The following is a 22,345-nucleotide window of genomic DNA, read 5'->3' as shown; positions in this document are numbered from 1 at the left end:
GGATTCCTCATTAAAGTGGTATAACTTCTATCTTCAATACTGTCAAGTTTCCTTTCGCACTTTTACTATTGTGAATGGTGACACATGACAAATGAAAATACAAATTACTTTTTTTTCTTGTATTTTTAAAACAAGACTTAAAATCAATTTTAATAATTTATAGAAAACCAAAATAGAGGGTTACAACAACATTTTTTAACGCAAAAAAGAATTTCTCCACTAGGTAATCATATCTAATCATATCACTATTGCGCATGCGTGAGAAGACATGTTAGCGCAGGGTTGCTCCGCAAATGCTGACCGTTTGTGTAAAGATCTGGTCTAGTTTGTTCAATTCGCTGGAAAGTAACGCTTGGCGAATCGAAGACAGCGATTATAGAGAGTGTGTTAAAGAGGGATGAAATTTTATATATTATGTATATGGGGTATAAAAAAAAAATTGACTGATTTCGCCGAATTTTAGAAAATAATTTTTATACTTGTATTTATATTTTTATATGGGCTGAGTTTTTGCGCGACAAAGTTAATTATTGAGGTACCTAGTGCAAAGTCAAATAAACTGATGGATATCAAAACTTCGTTGAATGGAAAATAGGCGTGCCTGTGGTCCGATTTAACGAAAGGTGCAATAAGGAATTGCTTTATACCATATCATCATTTTGACGAAACGAAGATGGCTTGTATTTCTTATTCGCTCAGTCAAGTTTACCTCTGATCTGATGAGCCCACGCCCGGTCTTCCTTACCTATCTCAACAACAATTTTTTAATTGTATAAAATGTAAATATATACAATTACATATAATTTACTTATCTTCACAGATGTGCATACTAATTGTAGAGACCAAAACGAATCGCTCAAATAAGAGCATACTTCGCCCAACCCCTGAGCATTGTTAGTTTCAATTATTTAATTAAATGTATCTGTACTATGATACTATGGTTTAATTCGTCACGACAATAGCATATTTATAAACATATAATATTAAATGTAATTGATATTTATTGTTTTTGGAAATTTTCGATTGCCAATAAGTTGGAGTGCAGTTTTTGACAAGTATAAAAGGGCGTATAAGAAGCGGATTGTACAACACTCTAGATTCAGAGTCATAATGAAGTTTCTCTATCTGCTGCTACTTTTTGTGTGTCTAGTTGTCGCCGGTCAGGCACAACGTAGAGGAGGTATGGGTGGAGGCATGGGTGGAGGTATGGGTAGAGGCAGTGTCGGTGGACGTGGCGGTGGCGGTCCCATAGGTGGTGGACGTATCGGAGGTCGCATGGGTTAATTCCCTTGAAAATTTCTATTTCAAACAAAAATTGTGATTCCCCGAAATATATATTTGATATTCCTTATATAAAAATAAAAGTTTATAAATGCTTTGATAGAGCGTTTTTTGATTAACATGTTTTGGACTTTGGATGCGTATATTTAGTCCTTCCATAAGTTCTGCTACAAGTTCAGTCCTCTTTCAGGTGAAATTTCGTATCTTCTACTATTTGTTTCTTTGAAATCCTTCTGTAATAGTTGTGTGCTCTACCATATTATCCGCTCTTCACTTAGCCGACTATATAATTTGTACTGTGCCGAAGCTAGGTTTTCCTTACTTTGCTCATCAAAGGTTTTTTGCACTAAAAAATGAATGTATGTTCTATTTTTAGAGACAAAAATAAGCAATCCGCATCGTATACAAGCAGACTAGCTCAGTCCTCCGGTTTTACCAGTTTTAATAAATTGTTTAGTTTGTTTACGAACCTTGTCCTCATGACAGTAATTAATGTACTTACATACTATACTAATCACATTCGATGTCATTTATATTTGCCGTCTCCGGAAAATTGGATATCATAAGGTTCTTAACTGATATAAAAGGGATTTGTTCTAGTCTGTTTGCACAGTACTTTATATTTGCCATTATGAAGCTCCTATATCTGCTACTTCTTTGTGTATATCTAGTTTTTGCCGAAGCGACTCAACATGGAAAAGTTATCGCCGGTGGTGGGTATAGAATTACGGAACTTGGTATTACGGAACAAAGATATCGCATACGCCGACATAGCCCAAAAATACTTAAATCACCAACTGGTTAATTCCTTAGAATTAAAAATCTATTAAAAAGAGAAATCACGGATCCCCGAACTTCACATAAATTTGAAATTATATTGTTTATATGAAAATAAATGTGTATCATGTTTATCAATGCTTAAATTGACGTTTTGTGATTTATGACAAGATTAGGATGCGGTGAGCAAATGTTGAAGGAAATGATTTTGTTTTTTACACTAATATGATTAATTTATTATAAGGCCGTCGTTTTTTAGCTGTGAGCAAAAAAAAGATATGTTATGACCGTATCAACCGCTTCACGTTCATTGTTTTGGCGCCTGATAAACCCGTTCTTTTAGAAATGTATAAGGAGTAATCACCTTCAAAACGCACCGTTAAATTTCTGGCTGGTGAATTTAAACTTGGTCGTGCTAAGCTTGAAGACGATCACGCGAAGGACAACCAAAAACCGCAACGACACCAAAAATCATTGAGCCCAGCTCATAATAATGTTAGTGAAGATCCAAGTTTGACTAGGCGTGAAATTGCTAATGCCATAGGCATCTCAAACGAACGAGTGCTTTATATTTTAAATGGAGAATTACATATGAAAAATATGTTTGGAAAGTTAGTAGTAGTAGAAAAAAACCACACACTTTAACAGTTCAAAAAAACGAAAACAAATTCCTCTGCATAATTTGGAGTATTCTAAGCAGAATTAAACTGATTTTTTGCGACGTTTTATAACTATGGATGAGACTTAGATCTATCACAATGATCTTAAAATGAAACAAGAACGTTTACAGTGGACTGAAAGTGGTTGTTCAGCTCCAAAACAGGTGAAGTCACAACGATCAGCAAAGAAGGTTATGGCATCAGTGTTTTGGGAGGTAAAAGGAATTTTTTTGATTGATTATCTGCAGAAAGGTAAAACAATGAACTCTGAATATTATTGCAGCTTTTTGGATCAGCTGGATTAAAAAATCCGTGAGAAAAGAAGGTTTACAATACAAAAAAATTATTTTTCATCAAGACAATGCAGCTGCTCACAAAGATGTTTTAAGAATGACAAACTTCAACGAATTAAATTACGAATTGCGCGAGCTTCCACCGTATTTACCAGATTTGGCTTCCAGCGCCTACTACCTCTTTAAAAACCTAAAACCTGAAGAAGCTATTACAGCCGTAGATGGGTATTTTGCAGAACTTCCGGAAAGTCATTTTAGGGATGGCATAAAATTATTGGAGGATCATTGGAATAAGTGTATTGAAGTTAAAGGAGATTATATTGAATAAAAAATAAATTTCGAACTAAAAACAGTATTTTTGCATTTCGAGCGCAGAAACTTTTCAACCAATATGTGGTTAATGAAATGTATTTCTTGTATGACACGCTAAGTGTTGGTGTATATTCCGCCAATATTTCTTCACTTATGTTACAAATATGATTTTAAAATATAATGTGGGAAAGGATAAAATTTTACCTTTGAAAGTTTTGGTTAGCAATTGGTTGATGTCTTGGTAAGCAGGTAGTTCGAAAGCAGTCGTCGTGTTGCGTGTGGATTGTTCCCTTATGAGTAAATTTATACTTTGTTGCATAAAAACTCTAGCTAAAGACATTCTTTACTGTCATATCAACACTGTTGTTGTTTCCCATTTGTTGACGTTTAAGTATTAAAATTAATAAATTAAGTAAATTTCATCAATTTCTTTAATAATATGGAAGGAAGCCACGATATTCAGGTAAATCTTTATCATTCCTAACTTTATCATATATTAAATCACTGATTTCATTTTGAGAATATAACTTTGGCGTAAATGTTTCAACCTCCCATTCAGCCAGTAGTCCATGCGAATTAATTGTGAAACGATATCGAGATTTTTATTGAGTAAAACAGGACTTTTTGTAGACTGCAAGCGTAAGTACCTTTACGTTTGATGTTTATTTAAACCTTAAAACCTTCCGCATAATTTGAATGAGTTAGGATAACGTGATGTTTTTATGCGCGAAAAAGGTTCGAAAACCCCTAACAATGACTGGAAAAATAAATTTTTTTACTATAAAACCGATAATTGAACAAAATATAAGTTAAGAAATTATCATAAAAACAAGTAAGGAAGGTTCGGGTGCAACCTAACATTTTAAACTCTTGCGACTTGCACAAATAACGGCAGAGGAAATATTATTTGATATATGGGAGGTAAGGGAGTATTAACCTGATTTTATATATTTTTAAACTTACTATATAAGTATGATTAACAGAAGCAGATGCTCTCTTAGTTTTATTCAGGTACTCCACTTACCATCTCCAATATATAAAGAGTAAAGTCAACTGGATGCTTGAAAATCCTGATATTAGTTATATGGGGACTAGGACAAGTTTTCACAGGAGTTTATACATATATTTTATATGCAAAGACACACTGTTATTAGACTCGCCCACTCACTTTCACTATGATAACTCACATATTGGCCTACCATGCGGTATAAAGCCAGCTGAAAAATCGAAAATATTTTTATTAGGTATGTGGAGATTAATGGAATTATTGACCTGATTCAACCCACCTTTAATACACAGACTTACTATTAACAGAAAAAGATTCTCTTCGAATTTCTGTAATAGATATAATATATAATCAATAGGAACTGGGGTCCACAATTTCGGTACCTAGGGTTTGAACAGCTTTGGTTCGATTTGGACATCTTTTGGTCATAAGGTGACACACTTCAAAGGCACTATTCGTGAAAAGTCTTATCCCGATATAATAATTGGTGCTTTATTTGTATACGGAAATGTGAAAGAATCAGATGGAATTTAAAATTGTGTTATATGGGAAGTAGGCGTGTGTTGTACCTACAAATTTTCTCCATTTTGCATAATAACATAGGAATATTAAAAAAATATTATGTACCGAATTTGATTGAAATCGATATGTGAGTTTACATAAAAGCGGGCGGTGCCACGTCCATCGTCCAATTTTGACGGCGGCTCCTATAAAGCCCTCTTGTGGCATGCTGTATTTAAATTTAATGTCTCTGACGCATTTAGTTATTGATTTTAACACTTTTAGTAGTTTTTACCAAAACCGTTATATGGGATTTTACCTACTATGTATGTATGTATTTTAACACTATTGTAAGAAGGGTTGAAAAAATTTGCCCTATGCAAATTTGGGTGATATAGCTTTATTGGTGCCCCTCCTTAATGGGATTCGTTGTGCCAAATTTGAGTTCTGTATCACGCTGTATACTCCACATTTTCATAAATAAGTTCGTTATCTCGGCACTTGAAACCATCAATATTTACTAAGATTCCAGGGCAATGCTTTTTTTTAGAGCTGTGTAATATGCATATGTACATACATGTTTGTAAATAATGGTGGAAAAATACTTAGCATACATCGGCTGTATCTGATCAACTAGCGAAGTAATGAGTTGAATAAAAAACGAACAAACCCGTTTCAGAAACTATTTCCATTTAGAAATTCGATATTTGTTTATAAAAAGTAGGGATAAATAAACAATTTGTAGATGACAGCTGTTGCTCGTAAGATATATATATAATATATACAATACATATATCTAATGTATGTACATAGAAACCCGGCAGTCAATTAACTAGTTATAAACTTCTTAACATCTGGTTTGATTTGGTATTGTTAACACCACCACTTACTTTTCACTTCAAATTCCGCAAATTAAAATCGTATGTTTCTTCGTTTCGAAATTATTCACAAACTTTATTTTTTTTTGATAACTACAAAGTGTTAACTTAACGCACTCCCTGGTCGCATACCAGTGGAGAGGTAATAAAAACCGTTGTGCAATAACAAATTGCGAGAGTATAACAAAAATGGTTGATAGCCGGGATAAATTGATACGCGCGCCAAAGAAATGGTGTTTCAGACTCTTCAGACTTGTTCGGTGTGTTGTGTAGAGATCCTTGTGTGGTGTGTGGGTGTTGTGTGTGGTGTGTGTGCCAGTGTTGTCTGGTGTGGTGTGTGGGTGTTTTGCTGTTTCCAGGTGTGGTGTGTGTGCCAGTGTTGTCTTGTGTGTGGTGTGTCTGAGTTCTTCGGGGCGGGAATTGTAACTTATTTGGCCATCCCGGCCCCCCTAGGCGAATTTTCAGCCTAGCAGTCGCTGTAGCTGTTGCAACGTTGCCACAACGTTGCTGAGTCCAGACGTGCGGCGATAGTTCGGTCTACGCCTAGTCGGTGCTACGTTGTGCTGACGCCATGGACGGGACTCCGATCGGGGTGCCGTTCTTCGGCGACGTGCCACACGATTGGCTTGCTGCGGTCGGTTTGCGCCGCGGATCCGTGGGGCAGGCTGCCGACTGACCTCTCGCCTCGGAGTACGGTGAAGCAACGTGTGATGCTGCCTGCCACACATTTGGCACAAAGCACCTGAGTCGCACTCCTGCGTCGTGTGTGTATGTGCCAGACAATTGTTGCAATGCCCATGCGCCTGGGCAACCTGCTGGCGTTGTGTCGGCGACATGCCCTTGAAGAGCCCACAGTGCTGCAACTTGTGGGGACGGCAACAAAGGGGGCATCGGATGCGATGGGGCGCCTCAGGTGGATACGGAACGGCTGCGGATGCTCGAATACTATTACGAGCGGTTGATGGTGCTGTTGCGGCTGGTGTTCGGGGCGCCGCGGTTGGCGTAATCCCAAGGCGAGGCACAGTGATGGCCGATCGCATTGTTGGCGTTGGGGTGGAATGCATTTCAGTATCCATATCTATCTGTATGGAGAAAAAGGCGTGATTAGTTACGATTCAGTGGTATAGAGTATGGATATCTTTCTATATGTGACCAACTTTATTTGGTTTGGTGATCGTATTAGTCTACCCATTATTTTGTTAGTATATATGATTGTAATTTGTCATATTATATTTGCGGTTTTTTATTTCTGTTTTCGAGTAGGTAGGTATTATTAAACGCATGGTTTACTACATGCGTTTTCGCTATTATTTGAGATTGGCAGGAAGCATAGTTTAACGAGCGGTCTGGTTAGCGTTCCGTTTCGAGTACGGAGGTCAACTACTCGTATATGACCGTCGGAACCATGATGTAGCTTCTCTATGCGACCAAGTCGCCATTCTGTAGGGGGAAGACAATCGTCATTAATTAAAACAAAATCTCCAAGCTTTGGCGCCTTTTCGGGAGTTTTCCAGCGGTACCTTTTATGAAGGTCCTTTATATACTCCTCCTTCCATCGGCGGCTGAAATCATGATGGAGAATTTTAATTCTTTCCCATCTATTTTGTAAGGATAGCGACTCCACGCCTGGCTCAGGTATGGCCAGAATGGGTGCTCCTTTTAGAAAGTGCCCTGGAGTTAGGGCTGTGAGATCTGAGGGATCTTGCGAGAGTGTCGTTAGTGGCCGTGAATTGAGAACGGCTTCAATTCGAATTAATAAGGTCGAGAATTCTTCAAAATTAAACTTGTAGTTTCCAGCTACTTTTTTGAAGTGGGATTTGAAGCTTTTTACAGCTGATTCCCATAAACCACCCATATGAGGAGCGCTTGGAGGGATAAACTGCCAGTTAATACCTTGGGGAGCGTACTTTTGTACAATTTCAGGTGAGACTTGTTTGACAAAATTCACGAATTGTTTTTCTGTGGCTCTTTGAGCTCCTATAAATGTCTTGCCATTGTCGCTCATGAGTTTGGACGGAAAACCACGTCGTCCGACGAAGCGAGCAAATGCCGCGAGAAAAGCCTCCTTTGTCAGATTCGTACATAGCTCGAGGTGCACTGCTTTTGTCGTGAAACAGACAAAGACAGCCACATAGCCTTTGATGAGGGTGGGAGACCTTAACATGGATGCCTTATCTGAAAAGGCCCAGCAAAGTCGACACCTGTAATGGTGAAAGGCAGAGCGAAGTTACATTTGAGACGTTCGGTTTGAAATATACGTCTTCCATGCATGTGGTGGTTTTTCTAACCAGGCTAGTACAATTTCGGAATCGGACCATAGATATAATTTATATTGTGCCATGTTTAATTGCGTTTGTACGATGGACACGAGTTTGGCCAGTAGTAGCGCTCCACATAATTCAAGTCGTGGTAGACTTATTGTTTTTAAAGGAGCCACTTTTGCTTTTGCTACTAGTAAGTGGCATGTGGTCGCATTGTCGCTTTGTGTGCGAACATATATAGTTGCGCAATATGCCTTTTCAGAAGCGTCACAGAAGCCGTGTATTCGACTTTGTGCTCTGGGGCATAATTTACCCATCGTGGGATTTGTATCTGTGAGATATCATTTAGATTGCTCGCAAACTGGGACCACTTTTCTAAACGCAGTGGTTTTACTTGTTCGTCCCAGTCGGTTCCATCTAACCATAATTCTTGTATTAGAATTTTGGCTTGTATCATAACTGGCGAAAGCCATCCTGCGGGGTCGAAAAGTTTCGCCACCGAGGATAGAATTTGCCGCTTTGTTATGGCGGATAATGCAGATATTGACTCTGTAGTGTATGAAAACTGGTCAGATATTGCATTCCATTGAATCCCCAGAGTTTTTGTTGTACTTTCCTTTTCGAATTTAAGGAAATTAGTATCTAACAAATTTTCATGTGGTATATTTTTTAGAATATTAGGGTGGTTCGCCGTTATCTTTTTCAACGGAAACCCTGCGGTATTTAGGGCTTGTATCACTTGTGATAGTGACTCGTATGCTTGTGGAAGACTGTGACTTCCAGACAAGATATCGTCTACATACGTTTGTGTTTTTAACACCTGGGTTGCCAGAGGAAATTCTGACTTGGTGTTTTCTGCCAATTCGTGCAGTGTGCGAATGGCTAGATATGGAGCACAGTTGACGCCAAAGGTAACTGTTTTTAATTTATAGTCGCGGAGTGGACTATTGGGAGATTTTCGGAAAATAATTCGCTGAAAATCTTGATCGTCTTTATGTACGACTATTTGTCTATACATTTTTTCGACGTCTCCGTTATATACGTATTTGAATATACGCCAATTTAATATGAGGAGCATTAAATCTGGTTGGAGCGTGGGTCCCGTAAATAGAATATCATTTAGGGAATTCCCCGAGCTGGTGGATCTTGATGCATTAAAAACAACTCTTACTTTAGTTGTTTTTTTGTCTGCCTTTACTACTGCGTGATGAGGCAAGTAAAATGAGTAATATTTGCCATTTATGATTTTTTCGCATGGGCTTACTTCCTCCATGTGGTCTAAATGGAGGTATTCTTCTAACACGCCATCGTATTCTGGCTTAAGCTCACCTTTTTTAAGTAAGTTTTTTTCCATACTTAAAAACTGCTGTATAGCAGAGGTGCGAGAGTGACCTAAGGCGAGTGTGTTAGGAAATTGTTGTTTTAGTGGTAGTCGTACGACGTACCGACCATTATCTGATTTAGTAGTTGTGGCTTTGTAAAAGTCTTCACAATACTGATCTTCAGGTGTTGTGATTGATATGGGGGGGAGTTCTTCTAACTCCCAAAATTTTTTCAATTGTGAATTGAGGTATTCGTTTGAGATTTCCTCAACCTGAGTGGTCATGGTGGTAACTGGTTCCGAAACTAGTCCACTTAGGATCCACCCAAAAATAGTATTTTGTGCCAGAAGTGTATTTGAAATTTTCTCAATACCTTCGAGTATTATCTGTGGTATGAGATCGCTGCCTAATAGAAGGTCTATTTGAGCGGGAGTGTTGCAGTTGGGATCTGCTAGCTTTAGGTGTGAAACCTTCTGCCAATGCTTGCTATTTATGTGATAGCTTGGAAGCATATTTGTAAGTTGCGGTAAGACTATAGCTTCTGCTTGTATGTGCTTATCCGCTTGGGGGGAAATTAGGGTAATGGGGCAGATTTTATTTGAGTTTTGGACTACTCTTCCGCCCATTCCCGTGATTTCAAAATTGGCTAGCTTTGTTGGCAGTGGTAGCCTATTTTGAGCCCTAGACGCTATGAATGATCGTTGTGATCCTTGGTCTATTAAGGCCCGAAGTTTAAACAGTTCTCCTCGGTGTTCGATGGAGACGACTGCTGTTGGTAGTAGTACTCTACTTTGATTTTCGCTGTGTAGCGTTTGGGTTTTTAATGCCTTTGAGCAGCATGGTGCTTCTTGGCAATTTTCGGGATTTAGCACTTCGGGATTTGCTGTTGCAACTAAACCCGTGGCTCTTTTCATATTTGCGCTGTTTGGGGGTGATCTGGAAAAATTGTTATAATGAAGCATAGAATGATGTCGTTTATGACAATAAACGCAATTAAATTTGCTTTCGCACTCTTTAAGTGTATGCGCATGTGACAAGCAGTTTGCACAAAGTCTTTTTGTTTTTACAAAATTGTTTCGGTCGATATTATTCAATTTTTTGAATCTCTCGCAAGATTTTAGCTTATGCCCCCCTGTAGATAGTTCGCATGACGTTTGTTTGTACTGTTCGGATGTGAAGGTTTGATTTTTGAAGAAGCTTCTATTTAAGTTGCTACTGGCTTGGGGTCTGTGGAAGCTTCTATTTAGGTCATGTTGAACGGGTTTCGTTCTGACCATTTTTTTATCTACCCTTTCTGCGATTTCATATTGGGTAGTGAGGAAATCTTTCATTTGTTGCCACGTGGGGCATTTTCTTCGTGATGAGAGCGATTGCTCCCACAAAAGTAACGATTTTTCTGGTAAAGCGGCGGTGCATATATTTACCAGTATTGGGTCCCAGCTGTCTGTGGGAATATTTTGTGTCGATAGAACCGACAAGCAATTAGAAAGAGTGGATTGCAGTTTTATAAACTCTTCACTTGTTTCCTTTTGAATCTTAGGCAAGTTCATTAGTATCGTTACTTGCTTATCGACCAATATTCTCTCATTTTCATATCTAGATTTAAGTGCTTCCCAAGCCAAATTGAAATTATCGTCATTTAGTGCGAACTGTTTTACTATTACGCCTGCTTGACTTTTGTTTTGTATCGAAGGTGATACAATTTTTGTGCATTTGATAATTTTGGGTGGTTCATGTAAACGGCTGTAAACATGTCCCGGAAGGACGGCCATTGTTCATAACCACCATGAAATATTTCTGTGTCACATGCGGACACCTTGAGATGGATGCCTGAACTTGCCTCTTGACTTTGTACTTGTGGCAACCCTACTCGCTGATGTGGAGTAGGTGCAATTGCTTTTATTAGCTTAAGCTGATCGGAAATCATTGCTTTTGTGTCTTCGAACTGGTCTAAGCAGTTTTCATATTTGGCGTAAGCCGAGGACTTAAAATTTTCTGGTAGATCTGACTCGTCAGATTCTACTATGGCGTCATATGAAGCTTGGAGACGTATCCAAAAATTGTCGAGATTTTCTTTTTTGATTTCTAATGCCGATTCAGAATTATCTTGAATCGGAGCAGATGAAAATCGAGTGCAGTATCTTATCAAACTGTCACTCTCAGCAATGAATTTACTGTATGTAATGTCTTTCCCCCTTTTTTGTTTTGTAGCACCTTGCTTTGAGCGTGTAGCTTCTGCAGGTGTACATGGACTTTTTTCGTCCGAAATCATTTTTGGTACTCTTAATAATTGTGTAGATTTAGAATCTTTCGAATCTGCGCTCATTTAAAAAAAATTCAATTAATCAAATGATTTCTCTCAGTGTAAACTGATTAAATTTAAGCGAAATTCGTAATTGTAACGCGTAATCTCTTTTATCTAAATACGAGAATTAGTAAATCGGTTTATTTTAATTGAATTTTTTTTTTTTTAAATCGGATTAAATAAGATAGCGTGTTTCGTTGTTACGGTATTTATTTATTTATTATTTATCTCGATTGTATTTATATTTTTATTTTTATTTTTTTTTTGTTAAGAAATCTTTTTTCTTTACCGAACCGTTTAAAATCCTTTTTTTTTTCGAATGCGCTTTTTGAAGTTCTTTAACTTTTAGTGGTACCCTAGTAGGGTATAATAATATGTCCCGTACTTGTATAAGTACGTATGTAAACGAGCGGACGTTGTTTCTCAGTTACGAAAGAGCGCATAAACATAATTAGCAACAAAGTAATCGTATGTACACTACGATTCGTAAATGATCAAATGATATATGAGATATGCACTCTCGGTATTGGATGTAAATATGTACGTATGTATAAGCGTAAAATAATGTGCGTATATTTTATATGTTAAAAAATTTTGTATTTTCTTTACCTTTCTCTCTCTTCTCCTTTTTTTTTTGTAGGTAAAATATGTTAATAATATTATATATTTGCATGCGCTCAAAATTATAAGTTGATAAAAATTTTGGTATATATTGTGCAAAATATGTAAATATGTATATAATGAGAGTCTTGGCATATAGGTAAGAAATACTTAAATTTTTTTTTGTTTTTTGAAAATATTCTTCTTATATCTCTTTTTATTCGGTATATGTTGCTATGTGGGTATATGTATATGTGTGTTTCTGTTTTTTTTTTTTTTTGATCTGCCTTAGCGTACTTGTTTTAGGCAATCCTGCTTATTACTTGATCAAGCATAAGGGGTATTACCGGATATTTTTGCAAGTAGAGTACTTAAATTTGATATATATGTATATATCATATATTTGTGTTTTGGCTTTGGAATATTTGTGTTAAATACGAAGGTAAGCTTTCCTAGGCCAAAAAAAAAATATATATATTTAGATATATATATATATATAAATTACATATATACCTATATATAATATATATATGTATATTATGTGTCTAAATTTTTTCGGTAAAACCCGAAATACCGCAAATACAACAGTTCGGCCACCGTTTTTGAAAACCGTAATAAATATACATATACCCTGCAGTACTGAGGTACAAAAACGGAATCGATACAACTCACTTGAATATCCGTCAAGGGATTTTGGGGACTATAGCCTGTCTTTGGTATGTGGATGCCTGCTGATGTATCCAATCCTTTCCTGGGAGGTTCCTTGAGGTTTATGATTGGTTTTTTGTTGTATTAATTTCGCGCCCGTTTTATATGTTAATATGTATATATACATATATATGGGTTTTAATTCGCGCCCGTTTTCAGTTTAATTTTGGGTTTTGTTTTTCCGCGCCCGTTGTTTTCTTTTTGTTTTTTTGTTTTTTGGGTCACTGCACTGTTAATTATGCCCCAAAAGCATATGTATATATATATTTTTTTTTTGTTTTTGTTGTGGTCACTGCACTTTTTTATGCTTTTTTTATGTATATATAATATATATATATATTTTTTTTGTTTTTTTTGTTGTTGTCACTGCACCAAAGCATATGTATATATATTTTTTTTGTTGTTGTTGTTGTCAGTGCACTTTTTTATGCTTTTTTTTTTTTTTTTTTGTTATGTATATATATATATAATATAAATTTTTTTTTTATTATACTCTCGCAACCTGTTGCTACAGAGTATAATAGTTTTGTTCACCTAACGGTTGTTTGTATCACCTAAAATTAATCGAGTTAGATATAGGGTTATATATATATAAATGATCAGGATGAAGAGACGAGTTGAAATCCGGGTGACTGTCTGTCCGTCCGTCCGCCTGTCCGTCCGTCCGTCTGTCCGTCCGTCCGTCTGTCCGTCCGTCCGTCAGTGCAAGCTCTAACTTGAGTAAAAATTGAGATATCTTTATGAAACTTGGTAGACATGTTTCATGGTACCGTGAGACGGTTGGTATTGCAGATGGGCGTAATCGGACCACTGCCACGCCCACAAAACGCCATTAATCAAAAACAAATAACTTGCCATAACTAAGCTCCGCAATAAGATACAAGACTGTTATTTGGTACACAGGATCACATTAGGGAGGGGCATCTGCAGTTAAAATTTTTTTTAAAAAGTGGGCGTGGTCCCGCCTCTAATAGGTTTAATGTGCATATCTCATAAACCGCTAATGCTATAATAACAAAATTCACTGGAAGCAAATGTTTTTAGCACTTCTATTGACGGTGTGAAAATAGTTGAAATCGGGTGGCAACTCCGCCCACTCCCCATATAACGGTACTGTTAAAAACTACTAAAAGCGCGATAAATCAAGCGCTAAACACGCCAGAGACATTAAATTTTATCTCTGAGATGGTATAAGATGACTTTATAGGAACCGCGTTCAAAATTAGACAGTGGGCGTGGCACAGCCCACTTTTAGGTGAAAACCCATATCTTGAGATCTGCTCAACCGATTTCAACCAAATTCGGTGCATAACGTTCTTTTCATGTTTCTATGTCATAGTGCAAAATGGGCGAAATCGGACTACAACCACGCTTACTTCCCATGTAACACCATTTTCAATTCCATCTGATTCTTTCACATTCCACTATGCAAATCAGGTAAAAATGATTATATCGGGGTAAAACTTTGCGTGAATAATGCAATTAAAGTATGCCACCTTGCGGCCAAAAATTGTCTAAATCGAACCAAAACTGTTGAAACCCCTAAGTACTAAATATGTGGACCCCAGTGCCTATAGTTGACCTTCTACCGAAAATATCAGTCAATCCACAAAGAAATCTCAAACGAGTATACCATTTGACCTTGCGAGAGTATAAAATGTTCGGTTACATCCGAACTTAGCGCTTCCTTACTTGTATATATATATATATTTTTTTTTTGTTCACTTTATTTTAAACCTTTTAATATGTTTTGTAACCCATAGTGCCGTCCACTAGGGCTCGAAGGACCATATGTTAACACCACCACTTACTTTTCACTTCAAATTCCGCAAATTAAAATCGTATGTTTCTTAGTTTCGAAATTATTCACAAACTTTATTTTTTTTTTATAACTACAAAGTGTTAACTTAACGCACTCCCTGGTCGCATACCAGTGGAGAGGTAATAAAAACCGTTGTGCAATAACAAATTGCGAGAGTATAACAAAAATGGTTGATAACCGGGATAAATTGATACGCGCGCCAAAGAAATGGTGTTTCAGACTCGACAGTCGCTTCGAGGACAGATGTTTTGTTCGGTGTGTTGTGTAGAGATCCTTGTGTGGTGTGTGGGTGTTGTGTGTGGTGTGTGTGCCAGTGTTGTCTGGTGTGGTGTGTGGGTGTTTTGCTGTTTCCAGGTGTGGTGTGTGTGCCAGTGTTGTCTTGTGTGTGGTGTGTCTGAGTTCTTCGGGGCGGGAATTGTAACTCATTTGGCCAGGTATACTGAAACTTATTCTTTGAGCCCAAAACGGCAATAAGCGTGCCGGTAAACGGGCCATGACTTGTTTGAGATCAAGAGAAGGAAAACGAGTGCCATTCCTCTGAGTATGGTTGAAATTTTATATAAATTTAGCTTGATTGCTCATAAAACCCTCAGCATTAATATTAGTATAAAGGGGATTATGATAATTGCTCTTTCAACTCTTCGCTTTTTCTCTTAGGTATTCAAGTATTAAGGTATTAAGGTTGGTGCATAATGAATAGCGATATATTTAAAACACTCCTCAAACTGTCACTTTTACCGTTTATCTTATGGCTGTTCCTGAAAAATATAAAAGCTGTTTTCGATTCGCCAAGCGGTACGAGATGTTCAAACAAACAGGCAGCACTTGTAGTACAAGTAAAAGTAAGCGCTAGCATGTCCTCTTACGCATGCGCAGTAGTGCTACGATTTTTTCTTGAGGAGAAATTCTTTTTTCCATATCAAAAAATGTTTAACGGGGTTACTCTATAGTTTTGCTTTCTATAATTGATTATAAGTCTTAAGTTTTGAAAATCAAAGAATAAAAAGAAACTTGTATTTTGATTTGTCATTTGAACCATTCACAATAGTAAAATTGTTCTAAAATGTGCAAAACAAAACTTGACAGCATTGAAGATAGCGGTCTACAAGAGAACAGCAAGCAAAAATAGCGATCAGAGAAATGGCGAATCGAAGACAGCTAAAATATACAATATTTATACTTACCCTTAAAATTGTAAGCGGCGTTATCTCCCGACTACAAACTTACTCATTTATCTCAAAGAAAAAACCATTTGTAAACATGAAGGAATTAAGGTAAAGTTCAAACAAGGAAAACGAAATATAGTCATGTTCGATTCGTCACTTTTCTACTTACTATATTTGAGTTTTTCTCTATTGTCAAAATACAAGTATTTCGATGTGAAACCTACAACCACCACCTAGTTGATTCACCACTCATCACTTTTTCGCAAATTGAATACCTATATAGCTAATATTTTGACTTTACTTAAGGTTTAAGCCTATGGCTGAGTTTCCTCACTTTCCTCTATTTTTATACTCTCGCAACTTGTTGCTACAGAGTATAATAGTTTTGTTCATATAACGGTTGCTTGTATCACCTAAAACTAGGAGAGTTAGATATAGGGTTATGTATATACTTATAAATGACCAGGATGAAGAAACGAATTGAAATCCGGGTGACTGTCTGTCCGTCCGTCCTTGAGTAAAAATTGGGATATCCTTATGAAACTTGGTACACATGTTTCTTGGTACCGTAAGACGGTTGGTATTGCAGATGGGCGTAATCGGACCACTGCCACGTCCACAAAACGAGATAAATCAAATACAAATAAATTGCCATAATTAAATTCAAGAGTAAGATACAAGACTGTGATTTGGTACACAGGATGTTATAGTGTGAAAGTTGGCGAAATCGGATTACAACCTCGCCTATTTCCCATATAATACGATTTTAAATTCCATCTGACTCTTTCACGTTCCACTATGCAAATCATTGATTGTATCGGGGTAAAACTCTGCGCGAATGATGCGTTTAAACCAGAACTGTTCAAGCCCCATAATACTGACTATGTGAGCCCCAGTGCCTATAGTTGATTTTTTCCTGAAAATATCGGTCAATGTGTAAGATATAAATTTAAATTCATATAATAAAATAAATAAATAAAACTCTCAAAAATAGTATGTTTTGTGTCAAAAATGGGTTGAATCCGATCAATACTTTCTTTAATATAAAATAACACCTGAAGTAATTTCCCGGGCTTTGATCCTTGCAAGTTGGGAGAGTATAAAATGTTGGATTACACCCGAACTTAGAGCTTCCTTACTTGTTTTATGTTATATATACTGCAATATTATAATATTTATTTCTTAATTTACGTACTTGTAAATATTTTTTAGCTAAAAGTATTTGTCCAGAACCTTTTTAAAAGTGAAGTCCATTCTTTCGAATCTTATTTGATCTCTGGTGTGAAAAGAGAAGCATACTGTGTTCGCTATCTTGCGCACCTTCAATCGACGATCTGGCAATATCGTGGACATTTCTCATATTATGCTCCATGGTAGCCGTTTTAGGGCTCATTAAAAGCCAACAGCAGTACTTTCTGTGTAAAATATTGTAGAGAGACACTAGTAGCTTATCATTCTCCTGCCGATAATTGTTGTGTTTACTGAATAGCTTTTTCACCGATATATACACACGTGAGTATATATTATATAATGAAAATCTAATTAAATAAACAATCGTGTGAGACCTTAGACTGTTTGCAATAAAGATAATGCAAATATTTGTACATACAATGTTTATCAAATATTGCAATGTATTAAATGAATATTGAAATACTCGTAGTTAGTTATATTTTCTCTTCTAAAGCTAACTAGGTCTGTTCCGATACATTTACTTGAAATTTAAAACATTTACACCAATGTCTAATCACTTGCAACACAATTTATTAGCACCTTTATGTTATAATTCCCAATTGTGTAAAATCGGACTAAAACCACGCCTACTTCTTATATATATGTATGTAAAATATTAAATTCCACTAGATCCTTTCACTTAACAATATTTAAAACAAGAACCAATGAAAAGATTAGTATATAACAAATATAACGGTCAATCTACAAGAATGGTTAATAATGAACTAATTATTTTTTCTTGATCATAATGTGCCTGGCGTTAAAAATGGTCAACTGTGTTCAGGACGTCCTCTAGCCACCACATGCCTAATCGGTATAATGATTCGTGAACTTCCGATTGACTATATATGGTGCATAAGATTTCATATTTGTGATATTATTATGAAATTATGTGGATATCGTTCCAGACCTTATTCTTTTCCAATATATCTCCACTTTAACTTTTTATATGTATGTACATCTTTTTGGCTTTCTCTGATCTCTGTAGGGGTAAAGGACGTGAAAAATGTGGTAAATGATGCCGTTCTAAGAGATGGCGTTATTGTCCATAGTACTAATATTACGTGTCGCATCATGTCATACTATACGGCGCTGAAAACAGTTTTCTTTGACAGTTTTTCGATTGATTGACTCAGTACGTTGTGAGCGCTCGTCAAAGATCTGGTGTCCATCCAAAGAGAAAATTCGCTATATTTTACAATTTTTCTTCGATTAAGACGAAAAAACAGCCAAAGCGGCTGAAAACATTAATTTAGTTTATGGGCCCGATACTGTAAACAAACGTGTAGCACAAAAGTGATTTGCTAGGTTCCGTTCCGGTAATTTCGATGTTAAAGATGCACCACGCGTCGGGAGGCCTGTCGTCGAAAATTGCGATAAAATCATAGAAATAGTGGAAACAGACCGTCACGTGAGTACTTATTTAATTGCTGAGGAACTAAAGATAAGCCAGAAAACCGTTTGGAACCATTTGCATAACCTTGGATTCACAAAGAAGCTCGATGTTTGGGTGCCACACGAACTACCGTAAAAAACATGATGAACCGAATTTCCATCTGCGAATCGCTGCTGAATCGCAACAAAATCGACCCGTTTCTGAAGCGGATTGTGACTGGCGATGAAAAATGGGTCACTTACGACAGCATCGAGCGCAAACGGTCGTGGCCAAAGCTTGGGGAAGCGGCCCACACGGTGGCCAAGACCGGATTGACGGCCAGGAAGGTTTGGCTGTGTGTTTGGTGGGATTGGCAAGGAATCATCTACTACGAGCTACTCCCCTATGGCCAAACGTACAATTCGGCCCTCTACTGCCAACAACTGAACCGCTTGAAGGCAGCTCTCATCCAGAAGAGGCCATCTTTGATCAACAGTGGCCGAATTGTGTTTCATTAGGACAACGCCAGGCCACACACGTCTTTGGTGACGCGCCAGAAGCTCCGGGAGCTCGGATGGGAAGTCCTAATGCACCCACCTTACAGTCCGGGCCTGGCACCAAGTGATTACCATCTTTTCTTGAACATGGCGAACGCGCTTCATGGTGAGAAGTTACCCTTAAGGGAGGCCTGTGAAAATTGGCTCTCCGAGTTTTTTTTGCCAATAGGGACGCAGCCTTCTACGAGAGGGGTAGAATGAAGTTGGCAACAAGTTTACGAATAAAACGGCGCATATTTGACTTAAATCGGATAAATGTACACAAAGTTATCATCTTTTTACCAAACCGAACAATCTATATTAAAATTCGTAGGTTGAAGTAGGTATACTATTAATTTAGAATTGATTTGAAGTAAGTATGTGGGGCATTAGAATATGCTAAGTTTTGATTTCTTGCGATTTTTTAGTGATAATTGAATTTTATCAAAGATCATGACTATCAAAAATTTGAAGTTAACTAAAGAAGGAATCGCGAACGATTTGTCACTAAAGTTTAATGAAACAATAAGAGATATAATAAATTAAATAAAAAAGCTGAAAAAATTAATAGAGACAATAAGTTCATCGCATTATCTGGTTATAGGGCTTTTAATTCAAGTTTCCAATGATCAAATGTTTCATCGAAAAATAAAAATAATATCTGGTTTTAACACAAAATGTCAAAATGGTAAACATATATGTATGCCATATAGGTATATATGGTCTACATTTAACAGAACGTCATAACATAAGTACATATGTATGTTCACAAGAAATTGTTAACACTCACCTTCTGAGGTAATTTATACTTTTATTTAATTTCATTGTTCCTTCTGCACATATTTATTCGTACAATGCAAATAATTAGTCTTTAGCTCCCGAAGTAATGGAAATTCATACTTAATAAGTGAATATCTTTTTACATTGTTTGAGGAAGGTAAATAATATACCAATGGTATATACATACATATACTACATAAGCGATTACAAGATTAAGGAAGTTGTGTACAACTACGCACCGAGAATATATTATATTACACATTGATCTGCTGATTTATAACTTCCCACGTGAAAAAGGAATACACTCAAGATCCAACTTGAGTGGGACGGACCCAAATATTGACTTTCCAATGTATTCACGGCTACGGAATCGAGAAAAATGTTGCCAAAGTGTACTACTTTATCACGAAAACAAGTATTTGAGTAACACAAAGTATTCAGTGGAGGTCGTGCAGTGACGTGAACGTATCTCATACTAGTTGGTACATCCACCTCTGTTAATGACGATAACATCGAAAAAGTTAAAGAAACAGTGTTTGAAAATCGTCGTATTGGCATCAGAGAGATAGCAAAAAATCGATTTAGCCATATTGGTAATGTAACTATAAAGCGTGTCAAAGATGACGAGAGTCATCGCTCAGCCTCCGTATTAGCCAGTTTGGGATCCCTGTGACTTTTTTCAGTTTTTGAAACGGAAGAATTCGTTCCGGAAAGGACGCCTCGGGTTCATTGACCTAATATATGAAAATCGCCAAAAATCGGTAGGAATCAAAGTTTAAATGGATCAGTCGGATGCAAATATGATCTTGGCTGCATAACAAGAATATTAATGTTATGTTTTGATAAAATACATATTCCTTCAAAATAAGAAATTTTTTTGATTTATTCGTCCGTACTAGGCTTTTTTGAATGCCAATGCCAAAGTCATATTTGATGGCCGATAGTAGAAAGGTTGTTAAACTTGACCTTAAAGTATGGAATTGTTAAAATATAATTGTAAGTTTGCCTAACCATGTTTAGAAATTTAGCATAAAAGTAATATTTATAACGGAAATTACTATTAATTTTTATAATACTCTTCATGATATATTGTCAACATACCGTGACACCCTTAAATCTCAGTCATCGAACTGACAAAAGTCGGTTTATGGCAATTGAATAACTATGATATTCATTAGTCGATTGAGTCAGTTAGATGTGTTTGGGAAACCTCTATACAGTATGATTCTAACCATGAACCGTTTGATACTGAAACAATTTGCCGAAATAGTGACGCTTTACATTAAAAATATCGCGGGTTGAGCAGTGCCATAAAAGCGTCAAACTTTTTATTGATATAAATGGATGGAATAAATTATTTGCAACACCGATGTCATTTTAAGTATTATCACTCTCATTTTATAAATAGCACAATGTTTGATGTTCAAAGAATATTTATAAGCAATATGGGACAAATTTTTTCGGAATCGAACATACTCTGGTTTTCAAGAAGCATACATATTTTACACAGTTTTCACGGAATTTTTTTTTTTTAACTTCTAAAGGTTTCCACGCTTCCGCATACTTATTTATTGCTTCTTCAGATCAAACCTTTATTGCCATCGCGTGCGATATGCAGAGACTCCTCCATATATGCCAACTCCAACACCGCCTCTCAGATGCAGTTAACCTTCTTTTGATGTACCGTTATCAGCATCTGTGCAGCATCGTCAGTCTGAGCTTACCCCTGGCCGACCAAAACCACTAGTACCAAACCATAGTAGATTTTATTATACTCTCGTAACCTGTTGCTACAGAGTATAATAGTTTTGTTCACCTAACGGTTGTTTGTATCACCTAAAACTAATCGAGTTAGATATAGGGTTATATATATATAAATGATCAGGATGAAGAGACGAGTTGAAATCCGGGTGAATGTCTGTCCGTCCGTCTGTCCGTCTGTCCGTCCGTGCAAGCTGTAACTTGAGTAAAAATTGAGATATCTTTATGAAACTTGGTAGACATGTTTCTTGGTACCGTGAGACGGTTGGTATGGCAGATGGGCGTAATCGGACCACTGCCACGCCCACAAAACGCCATTAATCAAAAACAAATAAATTGCCATAACTAAGCTCCGCAAAAAGATACAAGACTGTTATTTGGTACACAAGATCACATTAGGGAGTGACATCTGCAATTAAAAAATATTTTTTTAAAAGTGGGCGTGGTCCCGCCTTTAATAGGTTTAAAGTGCATATCTCCTAAACCGCTAATGCTATAATAACAAAATTCACTGGAAGCAAATGTTTTTAGAACGTCTACCTACAGTGTGAAAATAGTTGAAATCGGGAATGCAACTCCGCCCACTCCCCATATAACGGTACTGTTAAAAACTACTAAAAGCGTGATAAATCAAGCACTAAACACGCCAGAGACATTAAATTTTATTTCTGGGATGGTATGAGATGACTTTATAGGAACCGCGTTCAAAATTAGACAGTGGGCGTAGCACAGCCCACTTTTAGGTGAAAACCCATATCTTGGGATCTGCTTC

The 22,345-nt window shown here is 36.8% G+C and overlaps 1 protein-coding gene and 1 long non-coding RNA gene across 2 annotated transcripts; one reads left to right on the top strand and one right to left on the bottom strand.

Annotated features, from left to right (window-relative positions):
- Nucleotides 1-997: 997 nt before the first annotated feature.
- Nucleotides 998-3,365, top strand: LOC138857464 (uncharacterized). Its single transcript, XR_011396558.1, has 2 exons — nt 998-2,932; nt 3,001-3,365. It is a non-coding gene; the product is annotated as an uncharacterized lncRNA (long non-coding RNA).
- A 2,607-nt stretch (nt 3,366-5,972) lies between these two features.
- Nucleotides 5,973-6,983, bottom strand: LOC138857376 (uncharacterized). The gene has a single exon (XM_070109841.1). The coding sequence runs from the start codon at nt 6,781-6,783 to the stop codon at nt 6,169-6,171; it is 615 nt and encodes a 204-aa protein (XP_069965942.1). The 5' UTR covers nt 6,784-6,983; the 3' UTR covers nt 5,973-6,168.
- Nucleotides 6,984-22,345: the final 15,362 nt, after the last annotated feature.

This window comes from Bactrocera oleae, chromosome 5 (assembly GCF_042242935.1).
Source record: "Bactrocera oleae isolate idBacOlea1 chromosome 5, idBacOlea1, whole genome shotgun sequence".
In the NCBI taxonomy this organism is placed as follows: Eukaryota; Metazoa; Arthropoda; class Insecta; order Diptera; family Tephritidae; genus Bactrocera; species Bactrocera oleae.
This window is presented reverse-complemented; position numbering and strand designations above follow the sequence as displayed.

Excerpts from the sequence above, each read along its gene's own strand:
- LOC138857376 (XM_070109841.1), bottom strand. The coding sequence starts at position 6,783 with ATGGATACTGAAATGCATTCCACCCCAACGCCAACAATGCGATCGGCC.